This window comes from Balaenoptera borealis (genome assembly GCF_965194805.1).
Source record: "Balaenoptera borealis genome assembly, chromosome: 2".
Lineage (NCBI taxonomy): Eukaryota > Metazoa > Chordata > Mammalia > Artiodactyla > Balaenopteridae > Balaenoptera > Balaenoptera borealis.
The window spans coordinates 45,797,324-45,823,621 of NC_138867.1; the positions used below are offsets into that span (position 1 = coordinate 45,797,324).

General features: G+C 38.0%; 1 protein-coding gene and 1 long non-coding RNA gene across 9 annotated transcripts in view; one reads left to right on the top strand and one right to left on the bottom strand.

Moving 5' to 3' along the window:
• Window positions 1–26,298, top strand: part of MAP3K1 (mitogen-activated protein kinase kinase kinase 1) — a 79,222-nt gene that overhangs the window by 20,518 nt on the left and 32,406 nt on the right. For 5 of the 6 annotated variants that reach the window (XR_014241836.1, XM_082382162.1, XM_082382163.1 and 2 more), the window contains exons 2-3: window positions 21,764–21,914; window positions 22,562–22,762. Coding sequence is in view for 5 of the 6 variants with exons in the window: in XM_082382162.1 (XP_082238288.1) it covers window positions 21,764–21,914; window positions 22,562–22,762 (352 nt within the window). In the remaining variant the exon portion in view is untranslated. Of the gene's footprint in view, window positions 1–1,112; window positions 1,195–21,763; window positions 21,915–22,561; window positions 22,763–26,298 lie in introns of all 6 variants that reach the window. The other variant, XM_082382165.1, reaches the window with a different exon arrangement.
• Window positions 1,186–26,298, bottom strand: part of LOC309624411 — a 76,675-nt gene continuing 51,562 nt past the window's right edge. The window contains exons 3-4 of one of the 3 annotated variants that reach the window (XR_014241878.1): window positions 7,311–7,409; window positions 1,186–1,590 (exon numbers count right to left, since the gene is read on the bottom strand). This is a non-coding gene — a long non-coding RNA (uncharacterized lncRNA). Of the gene's footprint in view, window positions 1,591–2,903; window positions 4,229–7,310; window positions 7,410–26,298 lie in introns of those variants that run through there. The other 2 variants (XR_014241879.1, XR_014241880.1) reach the window with 2 other exon arrangements.

Genomic DNA, 26,298 nt, shown 5'->3' on the forward strand with positions numbered 1-26,298 from the left:
TCTGGAGCCTTCACCCTTTACAGAGTGCTTGCCCAGACTGTCTCATCCTCGCCCTGCGACACAGGCATCTTCCTACTTTACAGCTGGTGGGAATACCTCAGAAAAGTTAGGGGGCAAGAGGCAGAGTGAAAACTCCTGACCCTCTGCTCTGTATATACACACGCTCCCTCCTCTGGGCTTCTCCTAGGCTCACACCTGCGTGTCCTAGTGCATGCTCTGAGGTAGCTGCCTTGGGTAGCTCAGGTATTTAAAATGTTATTTGTTCACAACTAAACATAGCTGTTAGAGCTCTTTATAAATGGGTCATGAAAATAATAGCTAGTTTTCATTTCCAGTGGTTTTAAATTAAAGCTCAATTTAGACTTCGGCATTCTTTTAATTGGTGCGTTTTGAATGTCGGTTGTGCCTGTTTACTCATTTGAGTGAAGATACTAATTTCTAAGGCACACATCCAATATAGAGTTATGCCTAAATGGGCTTCAGTTCATTTATTCTCTTACTGTTACTTGTACTCTACTAGTAATATAAGTTAACGAATGCCTGCCTATCAAGTATTTTGTCTTCAGCAGGCATCTTCTATAATTAAAAGAGCTTAGTGGCTCTGAGAGAATTCAGTAATCTCCCTGACCCTATGCCTCCACAACAAACAAAGGAGATTATCTTTGAGTTTAACTAGAGAAAGGTCACTCAGGTAAAACTGAAATCTCCTTTAAGGCAAGATAAATATCTTTGCCCTTAACTGGGTCTCTAATATTCCATTATTTTGTTTCTTAAATAACAGTAGTAATGTGTTTGCAGTCCCAGAAATCTTATATATGTGCTGCTTCTGGAAACTTTCACTATCATTCCAAACTCAGTAATGTTTACTGATATACCATGCGGCTACTACTGTTCTAGGAACTGAGTTATCCCCAGATAAGAGCTGGTAGGTAACAAGATAATTCAGTTCTTGTGTTCTCTAGCTAGTTACTGATTACCAGTAGCTAGTTTCATGAGAAGCTCTTGGAGAAAACTGAGGAGTAGTTGTAGGTTCTACCTGGGTTTGACCATTTTCATGTACACACTGGATACGAGACAACTTCATGAATGCTGCCTGTTGATTGTCCTTTTAGGGTACAAATGATGTAGGCAATGAAGAAAAAAGATGAAGAAAGAAATACTGTTGCACTTTAAGAAAGCCCTCTTAATAAAAACGTGAGTTGACACCCCCCCCAAAAAAAAAAATCAAGAATGATTGTGTCAGACTCCTGAAAATGATTTTATTATGTGTATTGTATTTATATACAGCTTTTAAGAAAACAATTTGTAGAAAGTAAAATATGCTTAGCTTTATATCTTATTACATTGATAGTAATTCCACCTCTGGGATTGAAGTTTCCTGGCTGAGACGCTTCTCTTTAATGGTACCTTTGCTCAGTTCAGTCTTGGGTTTCTCAGAATCTCTCACAATGGCCAAGGATTGAGGAATGAATGGGGACTTCCTATGGGCAATTTTGATTTCTTGATAGGTAGGCCCCGGCTTATATCCATACCTCTGAAAGGATAGTGGGGAATTCTAGCTCAGATTCCTCCGAGCAGTGCCAGGATTTCCTGGAAGACAGCAGAGAAGAACCTGCAGGAAAATGATACCTGAGAGGCAGAGGAGATGATTTTACCCAAGGAGAAAGTGGTCAGCAGTAGTAATGCCACTGGGCAGGATGCAAGGGTAGCTGTGACTGTCTCAAGGCCAGAATTTAGTGGAGTATTGAGCTTTGGAGCCACTGAGCTTCCTTAAGGGATGACAGGGCAGTGAGGAAGCCCAGGCTCCTCTTGAGAAGCTGGAGGAGGACGGAGTGGGAGAGAGGCAGAAGCCTAAAGATTTGCAAAAGCGGGGAAGCATTTTGGGGTTGGGTGGGTTGGGTTTTGTTTTAAGGCAAGAAGAAGGGAGAATGCTTATAGGCTGAAGAGACGGAGCAAAGAGGGGAGGTTTGTTGTTAAAGTAGCGAGTGTGCTTTCCTCAAACACTGACATTTCCTTAAGGAAGGGGCTTGGAGGGCACTTGACTGCATAGTGAATAGGAGGCCAGTCTGTGATTAAGTTTGCCATGGTTATGAAATATGTTGGTAGGAGTTTTCTCTGTGTTTAAATTATTATTGCTCATGGTGTAACAAAACATTCATCCACCTGACAAATTTACTAAGAATTGGCTACGTGCCAGGCACTAGGAATACAGCAGTGATGAAACAAGACAAAAATCCCTGCCCCCCATAGAGATTATGTGTTTACAAAAACATGGTTGTAAGTATTCTTGGAATCCATTTCATGGTTTCTACTTGCACTTTTTTTCATGTTTTGTGGCCTTCCCTTAGAATGACGTGAACACTAAAGTGACCTTCCTGCCCCGGATGTTCAGAGGATTGCTTTCTGTCCAAGCCTTCCTGGTGGCTCTTGCATTTTTCTACCCTCTTCCTAATTGCTGTTAGTAGTTACCTTACAGAAATACTGTCCAGGATAGTGGGGAATTCTAGCTCAGATTCCTCCGAGCAGTGTACTGTCCCATTTTAACTTGGGCAGCACGTGTACCTGACTGGTAGCCAGTCAGATTTTGATGTCGAAGGTGTGGGTGTGGCGATAGTCTGGGGAGGTAACCCAAGAATACTTTCTTAGTAATAATAAAATATCAAAGTTTTAAAATGATTTCTTTTTAGAAAAATAATTTAGGATATATTTAGAAATATCCTTGTAAATATTGCTTATTATCTTGCTTAACTGATAGACTTTCTTGGATGGAAAGTGGTAGAGACATGGCTGATACTTCGGCACTCAGGCAGTTTATCTTTGCTTCAGGTAGAGGGTGACTTGTTACTTACATGTCGCTAGTGGTTGTGCCATTGATAAACATTTGTTTATGTCCCCTGAACAGATCTGCGAAGTTTTGTCATATATGTGTGGTTGTCAAATTGTGGGAAGGCTGTTGAGAACAGCTGCTTTAGCTTATCGGTGAACATCCACTCGGCAAACTTCTGCTGCAGAGACAGGACCTGGGAGCGTGCTCTGCAGCCTGCCATTCTGGGAGTGCTTACTTGGAACCCTGAACAGAACTGATTCAAGTCCCTAGTCTCATAGTTTACCTTAATTCATTTGAATTTTATGTTTTAGTCATATTTGTATTTTTAACACAGAACTGTCACTGCACCCCTCTCCCAAATCTTGGAATAAAATTGACATTCTAGAAGCAGATGCTCTACTTTTTCATGCTTATGCTGTGGTTTCAAATGCATCCTGCTAGCCGTATCCCCCCCAAACTAGGAGAATCCAGGTTTGAGGAGTCTGGATTGGGGGTTCTAGCGCTGTCCCTTCCCTGGAGACACCCCATTCATTGACCTCCTCAGCTAGTTCCCTTTCTTCCACTCAGGTTTCTTCCTAATAGGATGTAGTCTTGTGGCTTCTGCCTCTTCCCTCCCAGGCACAAAATCTTTTGGGATTTTCTTCAGAATTCTTTCTTCCTGTTAACTACAGGAAAATCAACAGATAGTAACAAAATTAGAGATATGGACAAGTTCCAGAGTTATGGAAAAGTGTTTTCCACTGAAATACATGTGTCTAGGCTTATGGTTTTGGGCTTCTTTTACTGACCATCTCAGTGTTTTACTGGGGGTGAAATCTGTCACTCTTACTACAACTGGTATTCCCAGCTCTTCTCTCTTTCTGCAGTGTTCCTAAAACTAGTGGTGGGGAGTTGGTTTACACAAAGGCCTCAGTGAAGCTTATTTACATCTTAGAGATCTTTCGTATTGGAAAGGTGTTACTTCCTCATAGCCTGCTGTGTACAAGTACCAGGCATTTGAGAGTCAGTACTGTTAGAGTGGTGGATGAGTAGGACATAGGCCTTGCCATCAAGAAAAAACACAGCCCGAGGGCAAAGATCAGTCTCTTCCTTTATTCAGCACATATTTATCGAGTGTCTGCCATATGCCAAGCTTTCTGCTAGGGCACGGAGCATAAAGTTAAGACTCATTTCTGCTCTCAAGGATCTCACAGTCAAACGTTGGAGACAGACAAGTAAGAAGCCATTATAACAGAGTGCTATTTGCTGAGTTGGGACCGAGGAAGGACTGCCCCCCCCTCCCCGACTGAGTTAGAGGGGCTGTGACCAGTGGGGAAGGCTGAAGGCAGCTTCTGGGATAGCTTCTCCAAGGAAGGGAGGACCCTAGAACTTGAGTGATGAGGTGGGAACTACAGGATATACCTAAGGAAAATTAGACAAATTTTATTTTTATTTTTTGCTTCTTCTGTATACTAGATAAACTCACATTTTATTAATTGTCAACACTGTTTCTGTTTTTCAACTTAAAAGTTTTGAGTATCAGCCAGAATGATAATGAATTTAGTCAGTTATTTTAATTAAAAAGAATATTAATATGCATGCTTATGAAAGAGTTGCTGTCATGTTTTAAAACAAAAAACAATAATACAATTTATAAAGTACAAGTATAGTTCTTTGCCCCATTTCCATTCAGGTTATTCTTTTATAATTGAATTCTTTAAAATTAGAAAACGGTTAGGAAGAATGGCTTTTGAAGCATATATCAGGCTAAATTATAAGTCCAAACCTGCCAGTTTAAAATGAATGCAATTCTTTGGTTCTCCTAAATTGTAGCTTTTGCTACAGTGAAAAGAAATTAGCATATTTATGAACACCTACAAAATTCCATTGAAATGAGAAGACATTATTTAGGTAGACAGAATGTAATGATTCAGACTATATTTGGGACAGGATATCGGAATTAATGTGGCTTCTCTTTCAAGTTATTTGTGGGCAGATGACATCTTTAATATTAATAATTGCCTGTTACATTTTTAAGGAAAGAGTGCCACCTATTGAATGAAGGTTTTTTTTCTCTCCTCCCATTCCATTCCTAGAATGTTGTTTCACTGTGAATCCTTGGTTTCTCCAACTGTGCACTATAATTAATTCCAATAGGTAATTTATGCCAGACAGTGAACAAAGAAGTTAGATTCACTCTTGATCCTATCTTCCAATGGATTAACTAGGGTGGCCAGTATTCTTAGAGGGAGTTTGTGCCTCCAAAACCAACTGTAGAAACAAAACCTAAATATAGGCATGATTCAGCACTTTGCAAGTTTCAAAACCTTCCCATTATTTTAATGTATTCTCTAGTTGAAGGGTTTTTTGTTTGTTTTAAGATGGGTGTATGGACACTCAGTGAATAGGAATTATTCCGGAATAATTGAAAGGGATTGAGGAATTTATGACATTGGTCAAGATCTACTGGGGAGACCTCAGTCTCCCAGGGGTATTAGTAGAGAGACTGTTGGATCTCACAACTTGGCCATAGGTCACTCTGGGAGATTCCTGAGGTTCAAATCCAAATACCTACTTCAAAATAAACCACGTGGTACTTTTCGGTAGTTCTTATCTGTGAAAGGTTGAGAACGTGAACACTAGCAAACACACCAGTATCAGAAGTAAAAGATTTCATTTGAGAATTTACGTGGCCATTATTTGTAGTTTATTGGCATGTTTGTGGTGTATTGGCTTAATACATTGCTAGCCATCAATTGTCTCCAGCTTTTCCACTTGTTTGTTGGACTGTGCAAGTAGGGAGTGATTTTTTTTAAAGGAGGTGAACTGTATGCTAAATTGATTTATACTTGCTGATGTAGACAGATTAATCGTACAACCCACTGAGGGATGATATTTTGTATTAAAATCCTAAAGTCAAAAACAAAAAAATATATTGCGTAAGGTATTATAAAATTCATTCCATATAAAATGTTTAAGTTGTCTAACCCAAATATGTCAAGCTTATGTCCTAAATACCAGATGTAATTAACCAAAGATGAGTCACTTTTTTTTTCAGTTTAAAGAATAAATTGCATCTGAGAGAGTAGATCTTAAAAGTAAAATAAATAAGTAAATAAATTGCAGTGACATCTATTCATGTTACTTAAATAAGGAGTATTAATTGGCTGAATGGCAAGCATTCTCTGAAAATATTATGGTTTTTTAATAATACAAAAGCAAAAAAATTTTAGCAGTAATTGTGTTTTCAGATTAGCAGTCAGAATGACTCATTAAATGTTAACACTGTATCCCAGCTTTTCTCCATTTAAAAAACGCAAACTCTCACCTCTCTGACTTGACACAGATTAAGCATTTCTGAAATGATGATACCACATTATGGGAAAAGCAGGCTTTGTGGCTGCAGAGAGCCCTGGACTCGGGAGTTAGAATTCGGATTGGAACATTGCCACAACTGAAGCTGAGACTTGGCCAGAAAGCCACCATGCTTCATTTCTCATTTCAGGCTACTACTTCATATCTTTTTGACTCAGAGCACTTAAATATGCAAAATGGTTATGTGTCTTTTAAGGAAGAGAAATTTGTGGTTCTTTCATTTAAAAAAAAACCCAAAAACTAGAAAAGTTAATGTTTTCAGTGTTTAAAAAAAAACCCTTGAAATCCATGTTTTGTGCTCTCTCCTTTCTTGAATGTTTCTCCTAACGGTTGTTTTATCTTTCTGAGAGAGCTTTGATAGAGTCCCTTGTACATAATACGTACCCTTTTTAGTAATTAGATTTGAATTGCTTTTATCATAGTGCCTATCAGGGGTACTGAGTCTAAAAGTTTAGTAATTTCTAGCCTGAGTTTTCACAGGGTCTGTGATTCCGTATTTGTTCTATGGTGTTGGTAATGTTGAGAAAGGATTCTCACATTTTAAAACACCAGGAGCCACTGGATTATAGATGTACAAAGAATATTTTATGCAAATAAACTATTGGGAGGTATTCTCCAGATATAACAATTAGAGGGAGTTTGTGGATCCTGCTGAGCTTTATATTTTTTGATATTATTTCTCCCTCACAGAACTATAGCATTTACATAGTGGCATTAATAAATGAATCATGTTCATTCTGGATGGCCCTGAATCTTGTAGTCTGATCTGATTTGGTAAATTCTTGAATTACAGAAAGGTTGTGAATTACTTAAGATTATGTAGCTGGCTAATGGCCTAGTTATGACTTGGCCCTTAATCTCAAGACTCCCCAATCCTGTTATTTTTCTTTGGTTCTGTGAAGCCTCCCACAATGTAGAGAAGAGTAATTCAGTAGCACATGTTTATTTTTAAGGAAATATATCAACCATACAGAGGGAAAATATTAGAGCATAATATAATGAACAGCCATAAAACCGTTGCCTGTATTTAATAAATGTTAATATTTTATCATATTTGCTGCAATTGGGTATCTGTGCTTTAAAGAAACGAATATTAAAGACACAGTTGGAGCCTCCTTTGTCTTCTTACCTCCCTCCTTGCACCCCACGGGTAGTGGGCCATGTAGTAGCCTTGTTTGGCAGTCTTCACATTCCAGATGTCTCTAATCAACATTGTTACCTCCTGAAACTAGAAAAAAATAGTTGTATTTTGCTATTTTCGTCTGTTTTTCAACTAACATATTGTTAAAAAAAATTATGTGTAACATAGACTAGAAGGAAGAGCACAGGGCTTTGAAGCCAGAGAGACCTGGTTTTGAAACAAAGAATTCCCACTTACTGTGGATCCTTAGTCAAGTTACTTATCTTTCTGTAAGAGTTTCTTTGTCTGCACAAGGGAGACAATGTGTCTTACATTGTAGCCTCGTGTGAGAGTTGGAGCCCCTGTAAGGATAGCACCTAGCATGATACCCAGTACAGAGGAGGTGCTCCGTAAAGAGTAGCAGATCATAAATAATGGTCATAGTAATAGTTGTAGTAGTTGCATTTATTGTGTGCTTACCATATACTTGGCACTATTTTAAGTGCTTCATCCATGTTCATTCATTTTAAAACTGTGAGATGAGAACTGTGTGCTAAGGGCCTAAAACAGTGAAAGGCACGTAGGAAGTACATCATAAATATTGGCTATTATCTCCATTTTACAGAAAAAAGAAATTAATGGAAGAAAATTAGGGAGGTGAACTTCCTTTTAAGCACTTTACCTATAAACTTATTTAATCCTAGTAGCCACTCTACATGGTAGGTATTATTATCCTTTTTACAGTGAGGAATTGAGGTACAGAGAGGTTAAATAACTTGGGCCAAAGGCATACAGCAAGTAGGTGTCAGACCTTGGATTTTAACTCAGGCATTCTAGCTCCAGAGCTCATGCCACTGATCACCATGCCATACGTCTTGATGATGTTTGTGGTATGACTTCTTTATCTACCCTATCCTAGGAACATGTCCTTCAAGTTATGTCATTTCTGTTGAATAAGAAGCCCTTTTGATTTTGCTATGTGTACAACCAAGATTTTACTGGTTTGGGTGGCTATTGCCCCATCAATGCCCCTAACAAACACGCCCGCCGTACTTTCTAAACTCCCCAGTGTGGGCCTGGCATGACTAGTGAACGAATTTGGTCAGTTCCCTGTAGCCATCTCTGGACAGCTCTGCCTCCTCGGCCATCGCCCTCACCTCTTTCAGCCACACTGGTCTCACTGCCTCTGCTGAGCACTGATGCTGCTTCTGCCCTGATCTGCTTCCCACCAGTCACTGCCAGGAGTGCTGTCATCAGTGCTGAAGACACACGAGTGCTTCCACTGTGCCAGAGCTCCAGGGGTTTGCAGTGAAGTGAGCACCGTGCCCCAGGCCACTTTTTTATTTCAGATTCTGGGGCTTTCCTCTAGGCATATAGAGATATTTAGAGCAAATTGCTTATCAGGGGTTTTTGGCTTTGTTTTTTTGGCTGATACCTTCTTCGTCTTCACCCCAGACCTAAGTCCTTGGCAGAGAGTGAGCAGACTGGGCCTGGGGCAAATCTTAATGACAAACTCTGGCCTCTGCTAGTGGTTAGATTGGGCCACGTTTGTATGTCTGACATCCACTTCTCTTAAGATGAGTTTGTACCAGGTGAATTTACTCATCTCAAGCTGGCTGTCAGATAATCTTTTTCCCACATATTTTGATTCTTGGAGACTTAGTTGCACTAAAGACAATTGCTGAATTTTATGATAGCTCGTGAAGCCTTATATTAAGACATTAAAACAGCTGGTGTTAGTTTCTTCTCTGGATTTTTCTTCTTAGACCTATTGACTCATTTGAGCCAGAAAGGATATAGAGATGATCCCGTACAGATTTCTCACAGTATATTCTAAGGACCACTACTCTGTCAAAGGTGTTTTGCTTAAAGGACTTCTGTGCCAAATAAGTGCAAGGAATACTGCGTTACCTTCTTTTTTTTTCCCTCTTGGAAAAATATGATGCACATAGGTCTTTAAATGAACGTGTTTATTTTATCTAGTGTTTCCTAAACAGCAGAATCATGAACTGTTTAATATTCTATAGAACATTATTTTCACCAGAGCTGTTTCTTTTGTCAGGAAAATCTTTCAGCCTTCATTGGCTCCAAGCCTGCCAGCCCTGTTCTTTCGCTAAATATTATTCAGGCATCACCTCCTCTGTAGATCTTTCTAGGACTCTCCTAGATAAAATTAAGATGGAGATCCACTCCATCCTTGCAACTATTTATGATATATTAAAATACTTCTATTATAGCAGGGTTGGCATCTGTTTTCTCTGTTCTGCTAGACTAAGCGCCTAGAGGGATAGAGATCCTGTCTTACTTTTCTTTATCCCACTTTGTATTTGTATCTCTGTTGCCTAGCCCAGAGCTTACACGTAGTAGGCGTGCCAACATTCATTGAACAGAGTGGTTTTCTAGCATTAAAAGCATAGAGAAGAAAAGCTACATTTGTCAGGAAGTCATTCTTCCTCAGTCTGAGCATCCCAGCTAACATGCCTTTCCACCAGCTAGGAGGAAGTACTGTAGAAATAGCGCTAGCTGTTCCACGGGGTTTGAAAGAAATCATTCTCCTAGCAAAAAGGCTGTAAGAGGGCTTTGTGCTCTACTTCAGCACTATATGCCTTCTCATCCACTAATCTGGGAATGTTAAAAACAGTCCAAGGGTTTTTATTAACACAGAAGGTACTCAAAATATTACATTTTAAACTTTAAACCACTTTTCTTAAACTGTGGGAGGGAAAATGTGCAGTAACATACCACTTTTGCAATTATTAGTTTTGTTCATTTGATCTTTTAGAATATTCAAACTGAAGCTGCCACATTTCTTTCAAGATAATTGACTTAGTAAAAATGTAATCACACACCCATTGGAGAAGGTTCCAAAGAAAAACATACATCAGAGCCCCCCAAAACACTGACTTGGGAGCTTTTTGATGAAAACAAAAATGGTGAAAGAGCAGCCATCTTTTCCCCCTGGAATACCTGCTTTGTCTCATAGATTATGTACCAGTGCCCTTAGATGGAGGACAGGACACATTGCTTTTCTGAAAACTGCCCCAATAGTAGTAGTGTAGGGAGTTCCGATATACTTCTGTAATGTAGTATAAAAGCTCACTTACATTTATGCTTCAGTTGTCTTTTACACATTCCCAACCCTAGATTTGTCAAGTAGCCTGAAAGGGGAATTCTTGAAAGGAAATACACATTTAGCCAAATACTGTAAAAAATTAGCATCCTTTTCCTTGCTTACTGATCTATATTCAACAATTAAAAGAAGAGGATGTTCATACGTCCCATTTTTTTCCCCAGAGGTTTCTAAAGGTTCTTCGCCAGTTATCAAGGACACAACAAAGGAAGGAATAAACAGTGGAATTTTTAGCACTGAATACTAAAAGAATACAGGCTTACAGAGTAAAAAGTATTTGAAGCTTTCATGGGTTTTTATTGGAAAGGAACAAATGAGAAATGCAACCATATTGGTCTTAAACTCCCCCTGTAAACAGTGACTCTTAAAAAATAGTTTACATTAAACCTGTAGATTTTCTTGAGTTCATGAGTGAGAAGAAAAGAACAGTGTGAATCTTATCCCATAGGAAGATGGGTAGAAGAACAGTAGTACTTAGAAATTTTGTTACAGAAGTGATTACTTTGATGAGTAAATAAAGTATTTTTGTAAAATATTTAGTTTAAGTAATAAACGTTCCAGGGACACCTAGCAACTTTTCAGTCCATTTGTTTTGTTTATCATTGGTAACAGAACTGCATTCAGTTTTTCTGTCACTAAGATATTCATATATTTTGTGACATGATGAATCTGACAAAATCACAAAATTCATTTCTGTCCAGTTCTGACTATTTTTACAATTTTCACTTGTCTGCATAAATATTGCCATCAAATTTCAGCTCATAATTTGTGACAAGTCAGTGAATTTCATTGAACTTGAATCATAAGACATTATAGAACTGACAACGTGTTGGTTTCACTTTAGTCTGATTTGTTTTCTTTTATGCCCACACATGAGGGGTGTTCACTTGAAGAGAAACCTGCCCTCACCTTCTCTGGTTTTTCTCCTTGACTGCTTTTTTAAAAATAATTTTTTTTTATTTCAAATTGCTAAATCTTCTAGGATATTCATTTCCTTACTAACCTAACTTGATTACTGACTTGATTCATCTTGTTTCCTTTAATTTTCTTTATAATTCTTATCAATTTTAATAGTCATTGCATATACTTGATTGTCTCTACATAACTACTTCCCCCCTGAATTTGCTGTATGTTTGAGCTGTCTGAATTATCTTTTCCTCCTGACGAGTTGTTTTTTTTTTTATTAATTTATTTATTTAATTTATTTTTTGTCTGGGTTGGGTCTCCGTTGCTGCCCGCGGGCTTTCTCTAGTTGTGGCGAGCGGGGGCTACTCTTCATTGCGGTGCGCGGGCTTCTCTTTGTGGTGGCTTCTCTTGTTGTGGAGCACAGGCTCTGGGCGCGCGGAGCCTAGTTGTGGTGCACGGGCTTCAGTAGTTGTGGCTCATAGGCTCTAGAGTGCAGGCTCAGTAGTTGTGGCGCACGGGCTTAGTTGCCCTGTGGCATGTGGGATCTTCCCGGACCAGGACTTGAACCCGTGTCCCCTGCATTGGCAGGCAGATTCTTAACCACTGTGCCACCAGGGAAGCCCCCCTCCTGATGAGTTTTAACTTCTATTGCAGTTTGACATTTTTCTTGACTGGTCACCTATACACTTGTCAATACATATGATTGTTATCTTATATATCCCCCAGCTTGATAAAGTATACATAATTAGTTTCATACTTATATTAATTTGATGATTTTTATATTCATCTGTTAACACATTCAGAAGGAAGAATGATTCTTTTTTTCAGATTTTGATAAAACATCCTGGTTCCATTATTGAGTGACATCACTGGGAATGCATATTAAACTGATTTGTTTGTGGTACATTAATAACTTGAATATAGTGACTTTTAATGGAATCTTCTAGCTACATTTCTGAGAGACACGGATGTCCCAAGGAAACATCTTAACCAAGTTTTTGCATTGCTGCTTTATATTCTTTCTGGGACTAGGCAGGTGTTGAGATGATTTGGAAAATCGTTTTGCATTGTATGTTTTTGTTTGTTTATCTGGGTTCTCAGCCACAAGAAACATAGCCCTTTTAGTTTAATAATATTTATTCATATATAAGCATGTCTACCTGAAAGTCTAGCCTTGATGTTTTACCTTAAATGTATCAATAACTTTGAAGGCTGTTGAAATCCATCCGAAATGTTTATATGTTAATTTTACAAGATTTACTTTTCCTGCAAGGCAGTTTTATCAAATTCATTTGAATATTCCTATGAATATTTGTGATCAAGAAAGGTGTCTTTTAGTCATTAAGTAGTCTTGAGTAGAATTAAACAAAAAAATTAAACAAATATGATTCATAAAATAAAAACTAGAATCTTTTTTCTTTCTTCACTTAATACATCCTCTTAATCATAATAGTGTCCTAATTGGTAGTTATCAATATTTTATGTACATTAAAAAAATACATATTTTAATGGTGTCTGACTGAATTTGTAGCACACTGAGTTGTAATTACCAGAAGTAATTTACGTATCAATCTGTAGAGTTTACTCATTATTCTGTAGAATATCAGTTGCTTTAAATATATTCATACATTTCTAGCATACATATAAAAACATACAGTATAGAAGAACTATACAGTTAAAATACAGTTTTCTTTTTGATTCACTTGTCTTCTTTAAAGGGAGACTTTGAGGCATGTAGTTTACTCCATAGACTTGGTCAAAGGTAATTGACTGCAAAAAATACTTCCATAGAGTTGCTGCTTTTAAGAATGGTTTAATACTGTCTAGTAGCTCTCTGCATTTTGTAAATTCCCTGTTACTATATTTGTACAATGATTGTTAAACCAGTCTTTTATGAATTACTAATTTAGAAGTAGGAAGACCTTTCAACTATTCTTCCTGTTCTCTTTGAAATTGTTTATATGTCCCAAAGGCACTCATTTGTGGTAGAAGTTACAGGTTAAGCAGGCTGTGTGTGTCCATTACATGTGCTGGAATGACATCTGCAGTGTTATTTCCCAGGTCCTTTTTTTTTAATGTATAAATTTATTTTTTTTTAAATTTATTTTTATTTTTGGCTGCGTTGGGTCTTCGTTGCTGCACACAGGCTTTCTTTTAGTTGCAGCAAGCGGGGTCTACTCTTCGCTGCGGTGCATGGGCCTCTCATTGTGGTGGCTTGTCCTGTTGCAGGGCATGGGTCCTAGGCGCACGGGCTTCAGTAGTTGTGGCTTGCGGGCTCTAGAGCGCAGGCTCAGTAGTTGTGACGCACGGGCTTAGTTGCTCCGTGGCATGTGGGATCTTCCCGGACCAGGGCTTGAACCCATGTCCCCTGCATTGGCAGGCGGATTCTTAACTACTGCGCCACCAGGGAAGTCCTCCCAGATGTTTGTTGATTTGAAGTGATAACCAGCTGCTCTGACTCCAAATCATTGGTTGCTTATCAAGTCCGTGGCATCTGTTGCTCTGGGTGCTTTGTTTGTGGCGGCAGGGCATGCCAGGGGAAAGGACCTGCCCTCAAAGAACTTGCACTTTCCTTGTCTAGGCTGACCTAGGTCAGCTAGAGAGCGAGTATTTGCAGTATGATTATCCACTAATTTTTTGGTTTAATTTTGGTTAATTTCAAACATACTTATCACGATTCTATACCATGTTCTACTTTTCAGAATCCTGTAATTTTTAGTGGAGAATAATTATAATCTTAAAACTCAAATGGGGTGATATTTTAATAGAAAGGAATCCTTGATATCAGATAAGTTGATTTTTAGTATGTGCAAGACAATTTAGAATAATTTATAAATATGAATCAATCAGAATAACTAAGGTGGTATTAAGCTGCTTGTAATCATTGTTGATAGTAAGCTATATTGTCATCTTTGTTATTTGACCTCCATATTATTTAACTTTTGATGTAGTTAACCAGAACATGAGCTTTTTGAGGATGAAATTCTGTGCGTGTATCCTTCAAAGGACTAAATAGGAAGGTTTGCACACAATACTAGAAATAGTTTTTCTCACCCTGATGAAGATTTCTGATAGAGATTCAACATATTATAAAACTGATTATACCATGACCATACCCATATTAAGAAATCAACAGTCCTTTGTTGTGCTAAAGAGAGGATATTTACTCTGTACTGAGGGGAAAAAAAAAAGTAGTTGCCTGTTTCTTGGTATAAATAAATAGGAGTTGTGCCATCTTTAGTTCTTAGGGCCAAACATTACCGAGCACAACCTGGAATGAAATGTTCTGGGGACTAATTTTCATAATGTGAGCCACTTTTATATATTATTTCTTATGTAAAATTAGACATGTTGTAAATGTTGTATTACATAAAGATGGAAGGGTTGGCCTTACCAATGATTTTATCTAATCCTTCTTACTCAGAAGAGGGGAAAGGCCAACAGTTGCCAATGACAGTATATCTCTGGAGAAATTATCTTAAGGAAAAACAGAGTTGTTCCATCACTGAGATACAGATTTTTTGGCCTCAGATCTAGGTGTATGAATTTTAAGCACTTGTAAATACTAAGTTTGCTTTTGCCCTGGAAATCATTCATATCCGAGTTAAATCCGGTATTTTTCACATACAGACTTTATCACCTTGGACACATAACCTCCCTGCTTTTTTTCTTATCTGCCAGTGGGATAGTTACGAGTCCCATTCTCACGAGAATTGACTGAGCTGACCCACTGTTAGACAGTGCCCTGTCGATGGTAAGGGATGGTTAGCCTCTGTTGTTAGCCTTTATGCTTCACCACATTCTCGTTGTCCTTTCCGAAGTCATTCCTTCTTTTGCCTTTTGCCTGACAACTTAAATTTTAAGGTTCCCAGAGTGGTCTAGTTTTCTTTTGGGAGATAGTTCCTCCCTTGCTCTCTCTCCTCTTGGTAACAAAGCTTGTGGGTTTTAGTATGTGAATTCCTGCTGCTAAGATAACTTCACAAGCAGACCTCAGTTGCGTGGCTCTGAACTGTGCCTGTCCCAAATAATTCAGTGCATTTTCCAGGGTTCTTTGAGATTGCTTGGACACTGAGAGAACTGAGATTCTCTCTAAATAAAGTTATCCATAATCTAAACTATTCTGGAAGTCTCTATGTATACTAAGGTTAAACCCCATTAATTTCCAGAAAGGTTTCATATAATCATTATAGTCTTTGTTACTCCTATTACAGTGACGTACTCTACTAATGAATAAAATTAATGTGCTTCTATAATTCTTATAACGAAAGTCATCATTTAAAAAACTTGTTTAAACTTCTTTGAATCCTCATCAAGTAGATATCAACTTAGATATCTGATGCTGACTCGCTGTAAAAACAAAATCAGATTTGACAGTGACCTGCTAGACCAGTGAAGAGCACGGGCTTCAGAGTCAGATCGAGTGGGGTTTGAAGCCTGTTCCTACCACTTAAAACTGTGTGACCCTGGGCTTGTGACCCAGCCTCTCCAGACCTCAGATGGTAAAGACCTGAGAGGGCTGTCGGGAAGATGAAGTGAGTTAATACTCGTGAAGCACCTAACACCTTGCCTGACACATAACATTCACTTTTTCTGTTATGACATAAGTCTGGCAGTTAACTTCTCCGATCACTAGTTGTTGACTAGTATTATATTTTCATGCTAAAGATGAACCATTTAAGAAATACCTTAAAGAAATTATAGTAAACTTGTAGGATTCTGTTTTTCAGTGTTTATCGAATGTCCTCTGTGTGCCAGGGAATGTGCTGAGTTAGTGTTTTCATCCGGCTCTTCGGGGTTGCAGGGAAGAGAGACATGTTAGGGTTTATTTCAGTGCAAAATAAAGGACCCGTGAAGTTTCTCCGCATACATGTGGCCTCTGGAGAACATGATGATTCACCACCTGGGGAGGTATATATAAAAGTAGCTCCAGTTGGTTGACATCATGGACAGGGGACCCAGGTACAACTCTTATGTTTATTTTATTGCTTATTCCCTTCTCCCTGTCTCTAACTACATCTTCCTTCTGACTAATTTCTCTCTCTTCTGCCTTATTTCTGTCTCATTGCTCCTATTTACTACTTTGCTCTTTTTCTCTATTTTGATGCCATTCTTCCTGCCATGACACTCTCCATGTATCTTGTACTCAAACTCCCATAGAGAGAAGGTCTGGTTAAGATGTGTAGCACCATCCAGTGTAGAGGGTGTTTGGATCAGGGCACATTCTTACACCAGCCAGCTGTGGACTGCAGGATGGGTTCAAATATATAAAGCATGGTGCCCCGGGTGTCAGACACCACCCTGGGAAGAGGAATTGGCTATGGCTGGATAGGCCCTCTGGCTTCTTGTAGGGTGCCGTTTGTGGCCTGTCCAGGACATTTGGCACTGATGATAGAAGAATGAATAAGATGTGGCAACCTGTCCCAGAAGAGCTCCCAGTGTCGTGAGGGAAGCAGATATTTAAACAAATACTTGAGTTTATGCTGTATGATAATTAATACTAGCATACGGGGAGGGAATGGCTAACTGCTATAGAATGGTGGTAGGAAATTCTTTACTGAAGGCATATGAGATGACAAAAGGCGTATTCCTTTCAGGATATAAATCATCTGCAAAGAGTGAGAGATGTGAAATATCTTGGTGTGCTTAAGAAGAGAGTATTTTAGTGCTGTGAGAAGAGGGCAATGGCTGGCATTTAAGGGGTTCCAGGAAGAGGGTCTAGTATATGATACCAGTGAGGTTAGTCAGAGTGTTAGAAACAGAACTAGGGAAAAATCATCTCCTGGAAAACAGGTGGGGGAGAGCTACAAGGGTGGCAGTCTAATCAACAGTGGCTGGTACCACAGTGGGTCAGATAAAGGCAGGACTGAGTGGCTTCATTGAGAAGGGGCCATTGAAGCGTCTCGTTTTATAGCAGGTAAATTCTGTAAGTCTAGAAAGAGTCTAAACTAGAAACCTAACCTCAGGGGAAAAAGGTTTTTTTGAAGCTCTAGGTCAATCACAAATTCATTCTGAGGAATGTTTAGAAACCAAAAAAAGCAAGAAACCTCATGTTTTCTAAATAAATAGGAAAGGAGGATAAAGCTTATTAATCTGTAACAATGTTAAGTTTCTCACAGTTATCTGAATAAAATTTTATTAGCTCTTCAAAGTAGTTTCTCAAAATATGTATGTTTTGCTAAAAACAGAAATATACAAGCTACTATTTTAGTTAAAATAAGAAGTATGGTTCTAGGTAATAGATAGGGCAAGAATAACTCTCTTATTCATGTTTAACCAAAATGGATTAGAGGCCCTCTAATCTCACAGTGATTTTGCAACTATCTGTTTAGATTAGTTTGTGTTTTAAAAAAAAAAAAAAAACTTTCCTGCTATAGCTATGATATTAATTGGATAAGATGACTCATCACTGCTATATACATGCAGACATACACACATAGCTGGTAAAAATAAAAACCCTGTTTGTGTCTGATCTGTGAAGACTATATGTTAAGGTTATAACAAAACGATAAGTATGTAAGAAAAACTTGTTTTTCTTCCCAGTTTTGAAGCTAAGTAGGTATGATTTTTTTTTTTTTCCTGGCAAGTAGAATAGAATTTACTGTATGTGTCATTGAATCTAAGATTCCATTGGTTATAAATTGTACCATTATTTTCTATACCATGAAGAAATTTTTAAAACCCTGTCCATTAAATTATAACAGCATTTGATTCTAAGAGGCATTCAGATTTCAGCAATATTAAAATGTGAGGCACAGGCATGGGAAAGTTGAACTAAGAAAGGAAAGTTTATACAAGTTTAGTGGAGGAGGTGGCAATGGGGCCGGGGACCAGGGGCCCCCATGGCAGGCTCGGAAGAGCTGGGGCTCCAGGAGGACACGCTGAGGGTCCTAGCTGCCTTCCTTAGGCGGGGTGAATTTTTTTTTTTTTTGATGTGAAAAAATACACATTTTAGAATTAATGATGTATAATTATTACTTATGAAGACATTAGAAAAAACACTTAGGTTTATATTTGCAGATCAATTTAGGAACAACAAAAATTGTTCTACTGAATAAGATCTAAATTATAAACTGAGTCTTAATTACAGAACTGTAAAAAGATTAAATAACATGAGTAATCATTAAATTTTAAAACTAGGAAGATCCTTAGAGCTGCCAAAGATGTTAGTAAATGATCATTCATTTAATATTTGTTTTAATACCTATTGTAAGCCAGACATTGTTAGATGTTGGTTGTATAGCCGCGGATGGAAGACTCACTCACTGTTCCCTACCTTTGTGGAGCTTACATTTTGGGGGGGTGGGGTGCGGTGGTTTACAGGTTTGCAAATTGCAATGAGTATTTAAAGCAAAAGTACGGAGCTGTGAAAGAGTGGAACTCGAGATTCCTAATTTGAGATTGGGAAGGTCTGTAAGGAGTTGAAGAAAAGCCAAAGAGTGGGTAGAAATGCACAAGGTAAAAAGTAGACAAGTAAGAAACAGCCTGTGCAAAAAACCCGAGCAGGAAAGATGTTGGAGCCAGGCAGAGAAAGAAACAACAGAAGGGGGTGGGCGGTCCGGGTGACTTCAGTTGAGGTAAGACTGGATGATGCGGGGCCTCACAGGCCGTAACATTTTGGTTTTTAGTCTAAGCCCAGGGGGAAGCCACCAGAGGGTTTTAATGGGGGAGGTGACCTTGGCTGCTCTGTGAAGCCTGGATTGGAGTAAGATTCAAAGTGAAGAAGCTGTTGCTAGTTCAGACCAACTAAGTTGGCAACTTGACCTGGGCGTTTTGAATGGAAGATCTGTTTTCTTGAAAATAATTTGTCAGTATTATCTGAAGTCTTAATTTGTGTACATTTGGACCCAGCAATTCCATTTCAGGGCATTTATTCTAAAGAAATAATCTTAGATGTGTGCAGAAGTTGAGCTACTAGTATGTTTATCCTCTATTATTTATAATAAGAAATTGGTTTGAAAGATTACAGTATTTTGAAAACAAGTGGAAAGGAAAGAGGAAAATCATACTGACTTTAAGGAAGCCACATCATCCAGGAAGATTTGTTTAGATAAGGAGAGTTCTCTGTGTGTTTGAGCGGGTACTAGGGAAAAGACACTGAAAATACAGAATTGAGAAGAGATGCTCATAAAACAAATTTGGGGGAGGAGAGACATCTAGGACCAGGGGAAAGATAAGCATCTTTGTCAGGGAGTGCTGCACCATCTGGTGTAAAAATGCACTGCAGTTCTACAGTGGGACTTACTAGCCTGGGAACCTAAGCCATGCCTTGCAACATTGTTACAGGGGGGAAAGTGCTTTTCAAACCAGAGTTGTAAGTGAATTTTTAGTATGCAATCAGCCCATGAATTTGATTGCCTATAAATCTGAGCTTCCCTGGGTAAGTATTGACTGAGCAGGATGAATTTTTGAGAAAGTATTTCTCTCTCTCTACCTTCCCCGCCTTCTTTCCCTCTCCCTTACTTTTTCCCTTCCCTTTCCTCCCTCCCTTCCTTCCTTAGCCTCTCATCCCTCCCTTTTCCTCTGAACCCACCCCTAACATTTACACTTCATGATATATTCAGGGAAGGAAAAACAGCCAAATACTTATAAGTAAATGATAAAATCAACTTCTTCCCTCATTCCCTCCCTTCCTTCTTCCCTCCCTCCCATATTGCCTCTTTCTTTGTGACAGTTTTTGTACCTGCGTGGTGGAAATATTTTACTATACGGTCTTAATGCCCCTTTTTGCAAGTTTCAAATGTTAGTGTTCTTTGCATTACTGAAGATATCTAGGCCAGTCTCTGGCACAGAGGTGTTTAACATACTGGATTTCACTCCCCTCACAGTGTTGATGCTTAAGTAAAACCAGTTAACTGTTATTTCCTTTCTAGTGCATATTTAGTTTTAAGTAGGTTCTTTTTGTCTTGTTTTTTGGGGGGTTTTTTGTTTTGGCTTTTTTTTTTTTTTGGCTGGTTCTTTGCAAATACTGCTCCTTTATAGTTATGATTAGCTGGAAAATTCCTAGAGGAGTTTCAATTGGACTTTTTGGTAAGCTTGCAGTTATCATCTCTGGTATTTCCTTGAGTATTTCCTTTTCCTATCAGTGTAAAAAAATAACTATTCTGTAGCTTTACAGAATTTCCAAAATAGTTACTGAAGTTAGCTTAGTATTTTTAAAATGGTTACTTCTCCCAGAATGCAGTTGCTTTAACTCTTTCCTTATGAACCAGTTTTAAAACCCATGCCTGTATATATTGTGTGTTGCATATATCCATGTATGGATATGAGTGTATTTTGAAGTTAGTGGATGTTTTACCTATTAGGCTTTGTAGAAATAGTTCTCAAAAGTTACCAGCTTGCAGGTTATTTTATTATGGTAACCCCACAATATATTATGGGGTAAAGGTCAAAATGTTTGTACCAGATAATTTTTACTATTTATATATGGAGTACCCCAAGTACTATATCATGTTCTGAGAAAACAAATCTAATCATTGAGGTGTTGAAAAAATATTGTGGGATCACAGAAGATGTGGTTAGGTTTCACTTAGCTTATTAAATATTTAGCTGATTTCAGCAAATGAGCATATATCCACCAGATTTTATCTATATTGACTTAAATTGTTGGAATTCCTGGGATAAATAGTAGTAAAATACTCTTCTAAATATTTGTCTGTTATATACTTGAGTATGTTAGAATGCTGTAATTAGAAACAGTGCAGTTTTCATGAATGTATTTGTTAATGCAGTGCTTAATGTCTTAGGATGCTTTTTATTAACTACCTAGAAACAAAGGTCTGCATTAATATTACTAGTAAGCCTGCACCTTCTAAATAGAACCTTTCTTTTTTTTTTTTTATAAATTTATTTATTTATTTACGGCTGTGTTGGGTCTTCGTTGCTGCGTGCAGGCTTTCTCTAGTTGTGGTGAGCGGGGGCTACTCTTCGTTGTGGTGCGTGGGCTTCTCATTGTGGTGCTTGTTGCAGAGCACGGGCTCTAGGCACACGGGCTTCAGTAGTTGTAGCATGCAGGCTCAGTAGTTGTGGCTCGTGGGCTCTAGAGTGCAGGCTCAGTAGTTGTGGCGCACGGGATTAGTTGCTCTGCGGCATGTGGGATCTTCCCGGACCAGGGCTCGAACCCGTGTCCCCTGCTTTGGCAGGTGGATTCTTAACCACTGCGCCACCAGGGAAGCCCAGAACCTTTCTTGTTAAAGGCTAATATTATTAAACTCATGTTATCAGGCAACATTCAACACTATCCATGTTATAATTTCAACAATAGTGTGATTCACAATGATATTTTCATATCTTGCTTAAATCATTTGGGGGTTTTAGCAGTTATATTTTTAGTTACATGTCCATTGAAAGTATGAAATAGAACCGTATTGTTCTGTTTGTTCTTGGAAATTTTTTTTCATATATAAATCTCATTCTCCTTCCATTTTAGGCGTGAGATGGAGAATAAAGAAACTCTCAAGGGGTTGCACAAGATGGACGATCGCCCAGAAGAACGAATGATTAGGGAGAAACTGAAGGCAACCTGTATGCCAGCCTGGAAGCACGAATGGCTGGAAAGGAGAAACAGGAGAGGCCCTGTGGTGAGTGACTGTGGGTTACCTGCTAATAAGGAAGAAAGCATAGGAGGAAATGAAAAATTACGCATAAATAGATCCTCTTGTAAGCTTTTTTTTTCCTTCTTCATTTTTTAAATGCAGTGGTTTTATTTGCCTTGATATTTTCTAGACACTTGAACAAAACAGCTAAAACTATTCTCATTAAGCAACTTAAAATGTTCTAAGAACTAATCCCTTTGAGTGGGAGAGGTAATGCTTAAAGCAACACTGCCCTCTAATGTCAGTATCTAAAATCCTTTAATTAGAGATTTACATTGTACTTAAAAAAGAAAAGCAATTTTTCCAATTTTATTTTGATGTTTTATCTCTAAGGTAGGATCTAAGGATCTTAATTCCAAATCTTCTAAAATCATGTATGACAACATTTTAAAATGTGTTATGTATTATCAACATTTAGTTGATAAAGCCTAAATGACTAAAATCTGTGTGGGTAAAAAATAGTCTTCATTTATGGCTTAAGGTAATAATAAAGAGAAGTTGATATATTGTCTGTTGTATTTGTATAATACTGCATAGTAAAAAACTCACTGAGCTCATGCCTTAGTCTGATGTTCAAATTTACTTATTTTTTTTATGTTTTAAGTAATAAAAATATTGGCATTTTAATTTAGGTGGTAAAACCAATCCCTATTAAAGGAGATGGATCTGAAATTAATACCTTGGCAGCTGAGTCTCAAGGAGAGGGCCAGGCAAGCGCTGCTTCCTCAGCTCCCAAAGGCCGACGCAGTCCTTCGCCTGGCAGCTCCCCATCAGGCCGCACAGTGAAATCTGAATCTCCGGGAGTAAGGAGAAAAAAAGTTTCCCCGGTGCCTGTAAGTTAATGCTTTTTAGTTTCTACAATCTTTAAACTTATTTATAACACAGAAAAGATTGGCTAGCCGTCTATTAGAGCAACAATTCCCAAAGTATGGCCCACAGACCCTTGCTTGGGGGAACCTGCCCTGAGATGATTCCTGTGGATCCATTAGGTCAAAACTAATTTTGTAATAAAACTGAGATGTTATTTGCCTCTTTCACTGCATTGACATTTACAGTGGTGGGTAAAACTGCTGGTGAATTTGCCTGAATTAAAGCTATGACTGTAGAAACTGTATTCTTCACTTGGGTATATGGCAGACATTTTCCTTAAGAAGAATTAAGTAAGACTCACTTCAAGGAAAACAACTGATATGTTTCTTCACTAGTGGTAAAATTTGAGATTTCAAGCAAAAATTAAGAGTTTTGGAAAACTCATATCCACCACTGTAAGCTTGAAAGCTTCCTAATACTTAGACTTTTCTATAGACCAGTGATATTATCAAATGTGATTTTTTTTTTTGTATATTGCACAATGAAATGTATGAACTTTTAGAAGATCTGCATAACTTAGTGAACCAGAATTTTCCATATGACCAGTGAATGATGAAACGAAATCATTCTTTAGTAAATGATCCATTCCAAGTATATAAAATAAACCATCTAGATTTTAATGTAACAGTAGGAAAAATTTGTTTATGTGGTTTCAGATTCCACATTACAGCCTCCTTTAAGGAAACCACTCCTTTGATGTAGTATCAAAGAAGAATATTCATCATTATTTGAAAAGGATTTTCCAAATACGTATCTGTGTGAGGCCAGATTTTCTTCATGTACTTTAACCAAAAACACCGTATCACAGCAGATTGAATGCAGAAGCATAGATGAGAATGTAGGTGTCTTCTGTATTGAGCCAGACATCAAAGAGACTTATAAAAAGATAGGTGCTAACCCTCTGAGAGAGACAGACAGACTTCCACTGGCAGAAAGCAAGTTAAACTTTCTAACCTTGAAGAACAAATGAGTGAATGGCAAAATGACTGAGATATAGTGACCACAAGGGGAGATTTGGTTTTCCTCACATCTGAGGTTGTTAAAGCATATAAATACTTCAAAAAGTAAATTTTAAGTAAAAATTTTTACAGTAAAGCCCAAAATTCTCAATAGTATTTATTGGCTTTATGTGGACACACCTTTAAATTAGCTGCTCAAAACAGGATCATTTATTAGCTCATGAATCTACAAATTGGGCAGGGCTCAGCAGGAGTGACTTATGTCTGCTCCCCATGGCATCTGCAGAAGCTGGAATATCCAAGACTGCTTCTTCACTCACATATCTGGTGCTTCACCTCGAACAGTTGGGGGCTGTTGGCATCTCTTTCTTACAGTATGGAAATTGGGTTGCAACAAGTGTTTCAAGCTAGGAAAGCACATGGAACAGATTCTCTCTCACAGCCCTCAGAAGGAACCAACCCTGCCAGCACCTTGATCTTGGACTTCAAGCCTCTGGAACTATGAGACAATAAATTTCTAAGTCCAAAAAAAAAAAAAAAAAGTGATTCAAGAGGGCAAATCTTATCAAGCCACCACTTGCATCATGTTTACTAATGCCTTATTGCCCAAAGCCAGTTACATGCCCAAATCCAGAATCAACGTGGTAGAGGACTACAGAAGGGTGTAAATACTGGGAGGTGTGGTTCATGGGGGCCATCAAAGTAAAAAGTCTACCACAAGTAAATACAGAATTGTGTCTCCCCTCCCCCTACACCTATTTTGGGATGTGCTAGACAAAGTTACTTCCTCATTCTTTATAACAGCTACCTAACATTTCATTATCTGGATAAATCATGGCTTATTTGGTGAACTACATACTAATGGACATTTATATTCCTTCTTAACTTCCATTACTAAAAACAATGCTGCAAAAATATTTTTTAGGCATACATCATTTTGCACATCTTTGAGCATATCCATAGTCTGAATACTTAGCAAGTCTAATAGCAGATGCATGTGTACTTGTTTTTGGTTTTGTTTTACTTTTTAGTAATTGTCTATTAAAAAATTATGGTTTTATTAAGATATAATTCATATAATGCACAATTCACCTGTTTAAATTGTACCGTTCATTGAGTTTTGGTATATTCACATAGTTGTAGCCATCACTACAGTAAATTTTAAAACACTTGCACCACCCCAACAAGAAACCCCAGGCTAATTAGCAGTCTCTCCCCAGCCCTAGGCAACCACTAATCTACTTTCTGACTATATATAATTTGCCTATTCTGGACATTTTATATAAATGGAATCATATAATATGTATGGTCTTTTGTGACTGGTTTTTTGCACTTAGCATCATGTTTTCAAGGTTCATCTATGGTATAACTCCATTCATTTTTAATTGTAGAATAATATTCTATTATATGGATATACATATTTTGTTTATTCACTTATCAGTTGATGGGCATTTTGTTTCCACTTCTGGCTGTTATGAATAATGCTACTGTGAACATTTCAGTACACATTTTTGTGTGGACATATCTTTTCATTTTTCTTGCGTATATACCTAGGAGTGGGATTGCTGGATCATATGTTTCACAAAGCAGCTACACCATTTTACATTCCCACCAGCACTGTATGAGGCTTCTAATTGCTTCATTTTCTTGCCAACTTTTATTACCTTTTAACTATTTAGTTAGGCATCAAAAAGAACTAGAATTTCCACTGGGCACTGATGGAAAGACCAAGTTCTAGGGGAATCAGTGAAGTGGAGTGAGAGCAACATATATCACCCTCACCACAGGAGAGTTTTTATCAGCCTCCAGTGAGATGTCTTAATCTGGGAAGAGTCACTTGCCACTAGTTCTCTACAGAGTGTACCATCGGGGGAATTCCATGGAGCTGTTTGTAAATTACCAGTCACAAAAGAGCATTTAGTAGTCCCTTAAGTGGAAGCCAGGAAATTGGATGCTTAATTTTTATCACTAGAAACAAATCATTTTACCTGCTTATAAGACAAATTTTCTGTGCTTTTTATATTGATTTACATAATACTTTTCAAAGAAGTCAAATACTTAGACAGTAATTCGTAAAATTACCACATGGTTGTCTCTCTCGGCCAAAGATTTATTATTAGTTATAGGGGTGACAGATTTTAGAAGTTTACTCATAACGAGTATGTCAGACAAATGCATTTGCAAAATACATTTTGTCCCATCATATTATATATTGAGGCATTTTTTCAGCATATGAAAATGGTGTCTGTTATGACCTTTTTTAGGTAACTTTTTTCTAATGGAGAAGTGAGCAATTTACCTAATTTTTATTTTTTTAAAGCATTTCTTAATTTTTAAAAAAATTTATTTATTTTATTTTTGGCTGCATTGGGTCTTTGTTGCTGTGTGTGGGTTTTCTCTAGTTGCGGCCAGCGGGGGCTACTCTTGTTTGCGGTGCGCAGGCCTCTCATTGCGGTGGCTTCTCTTGTTGCGAAGCACAGGCTCTAGGCACACGGGCTTCAGTAGTTGTGGCACGTGGGCTCAGTAGTTGTGGCTCGCGA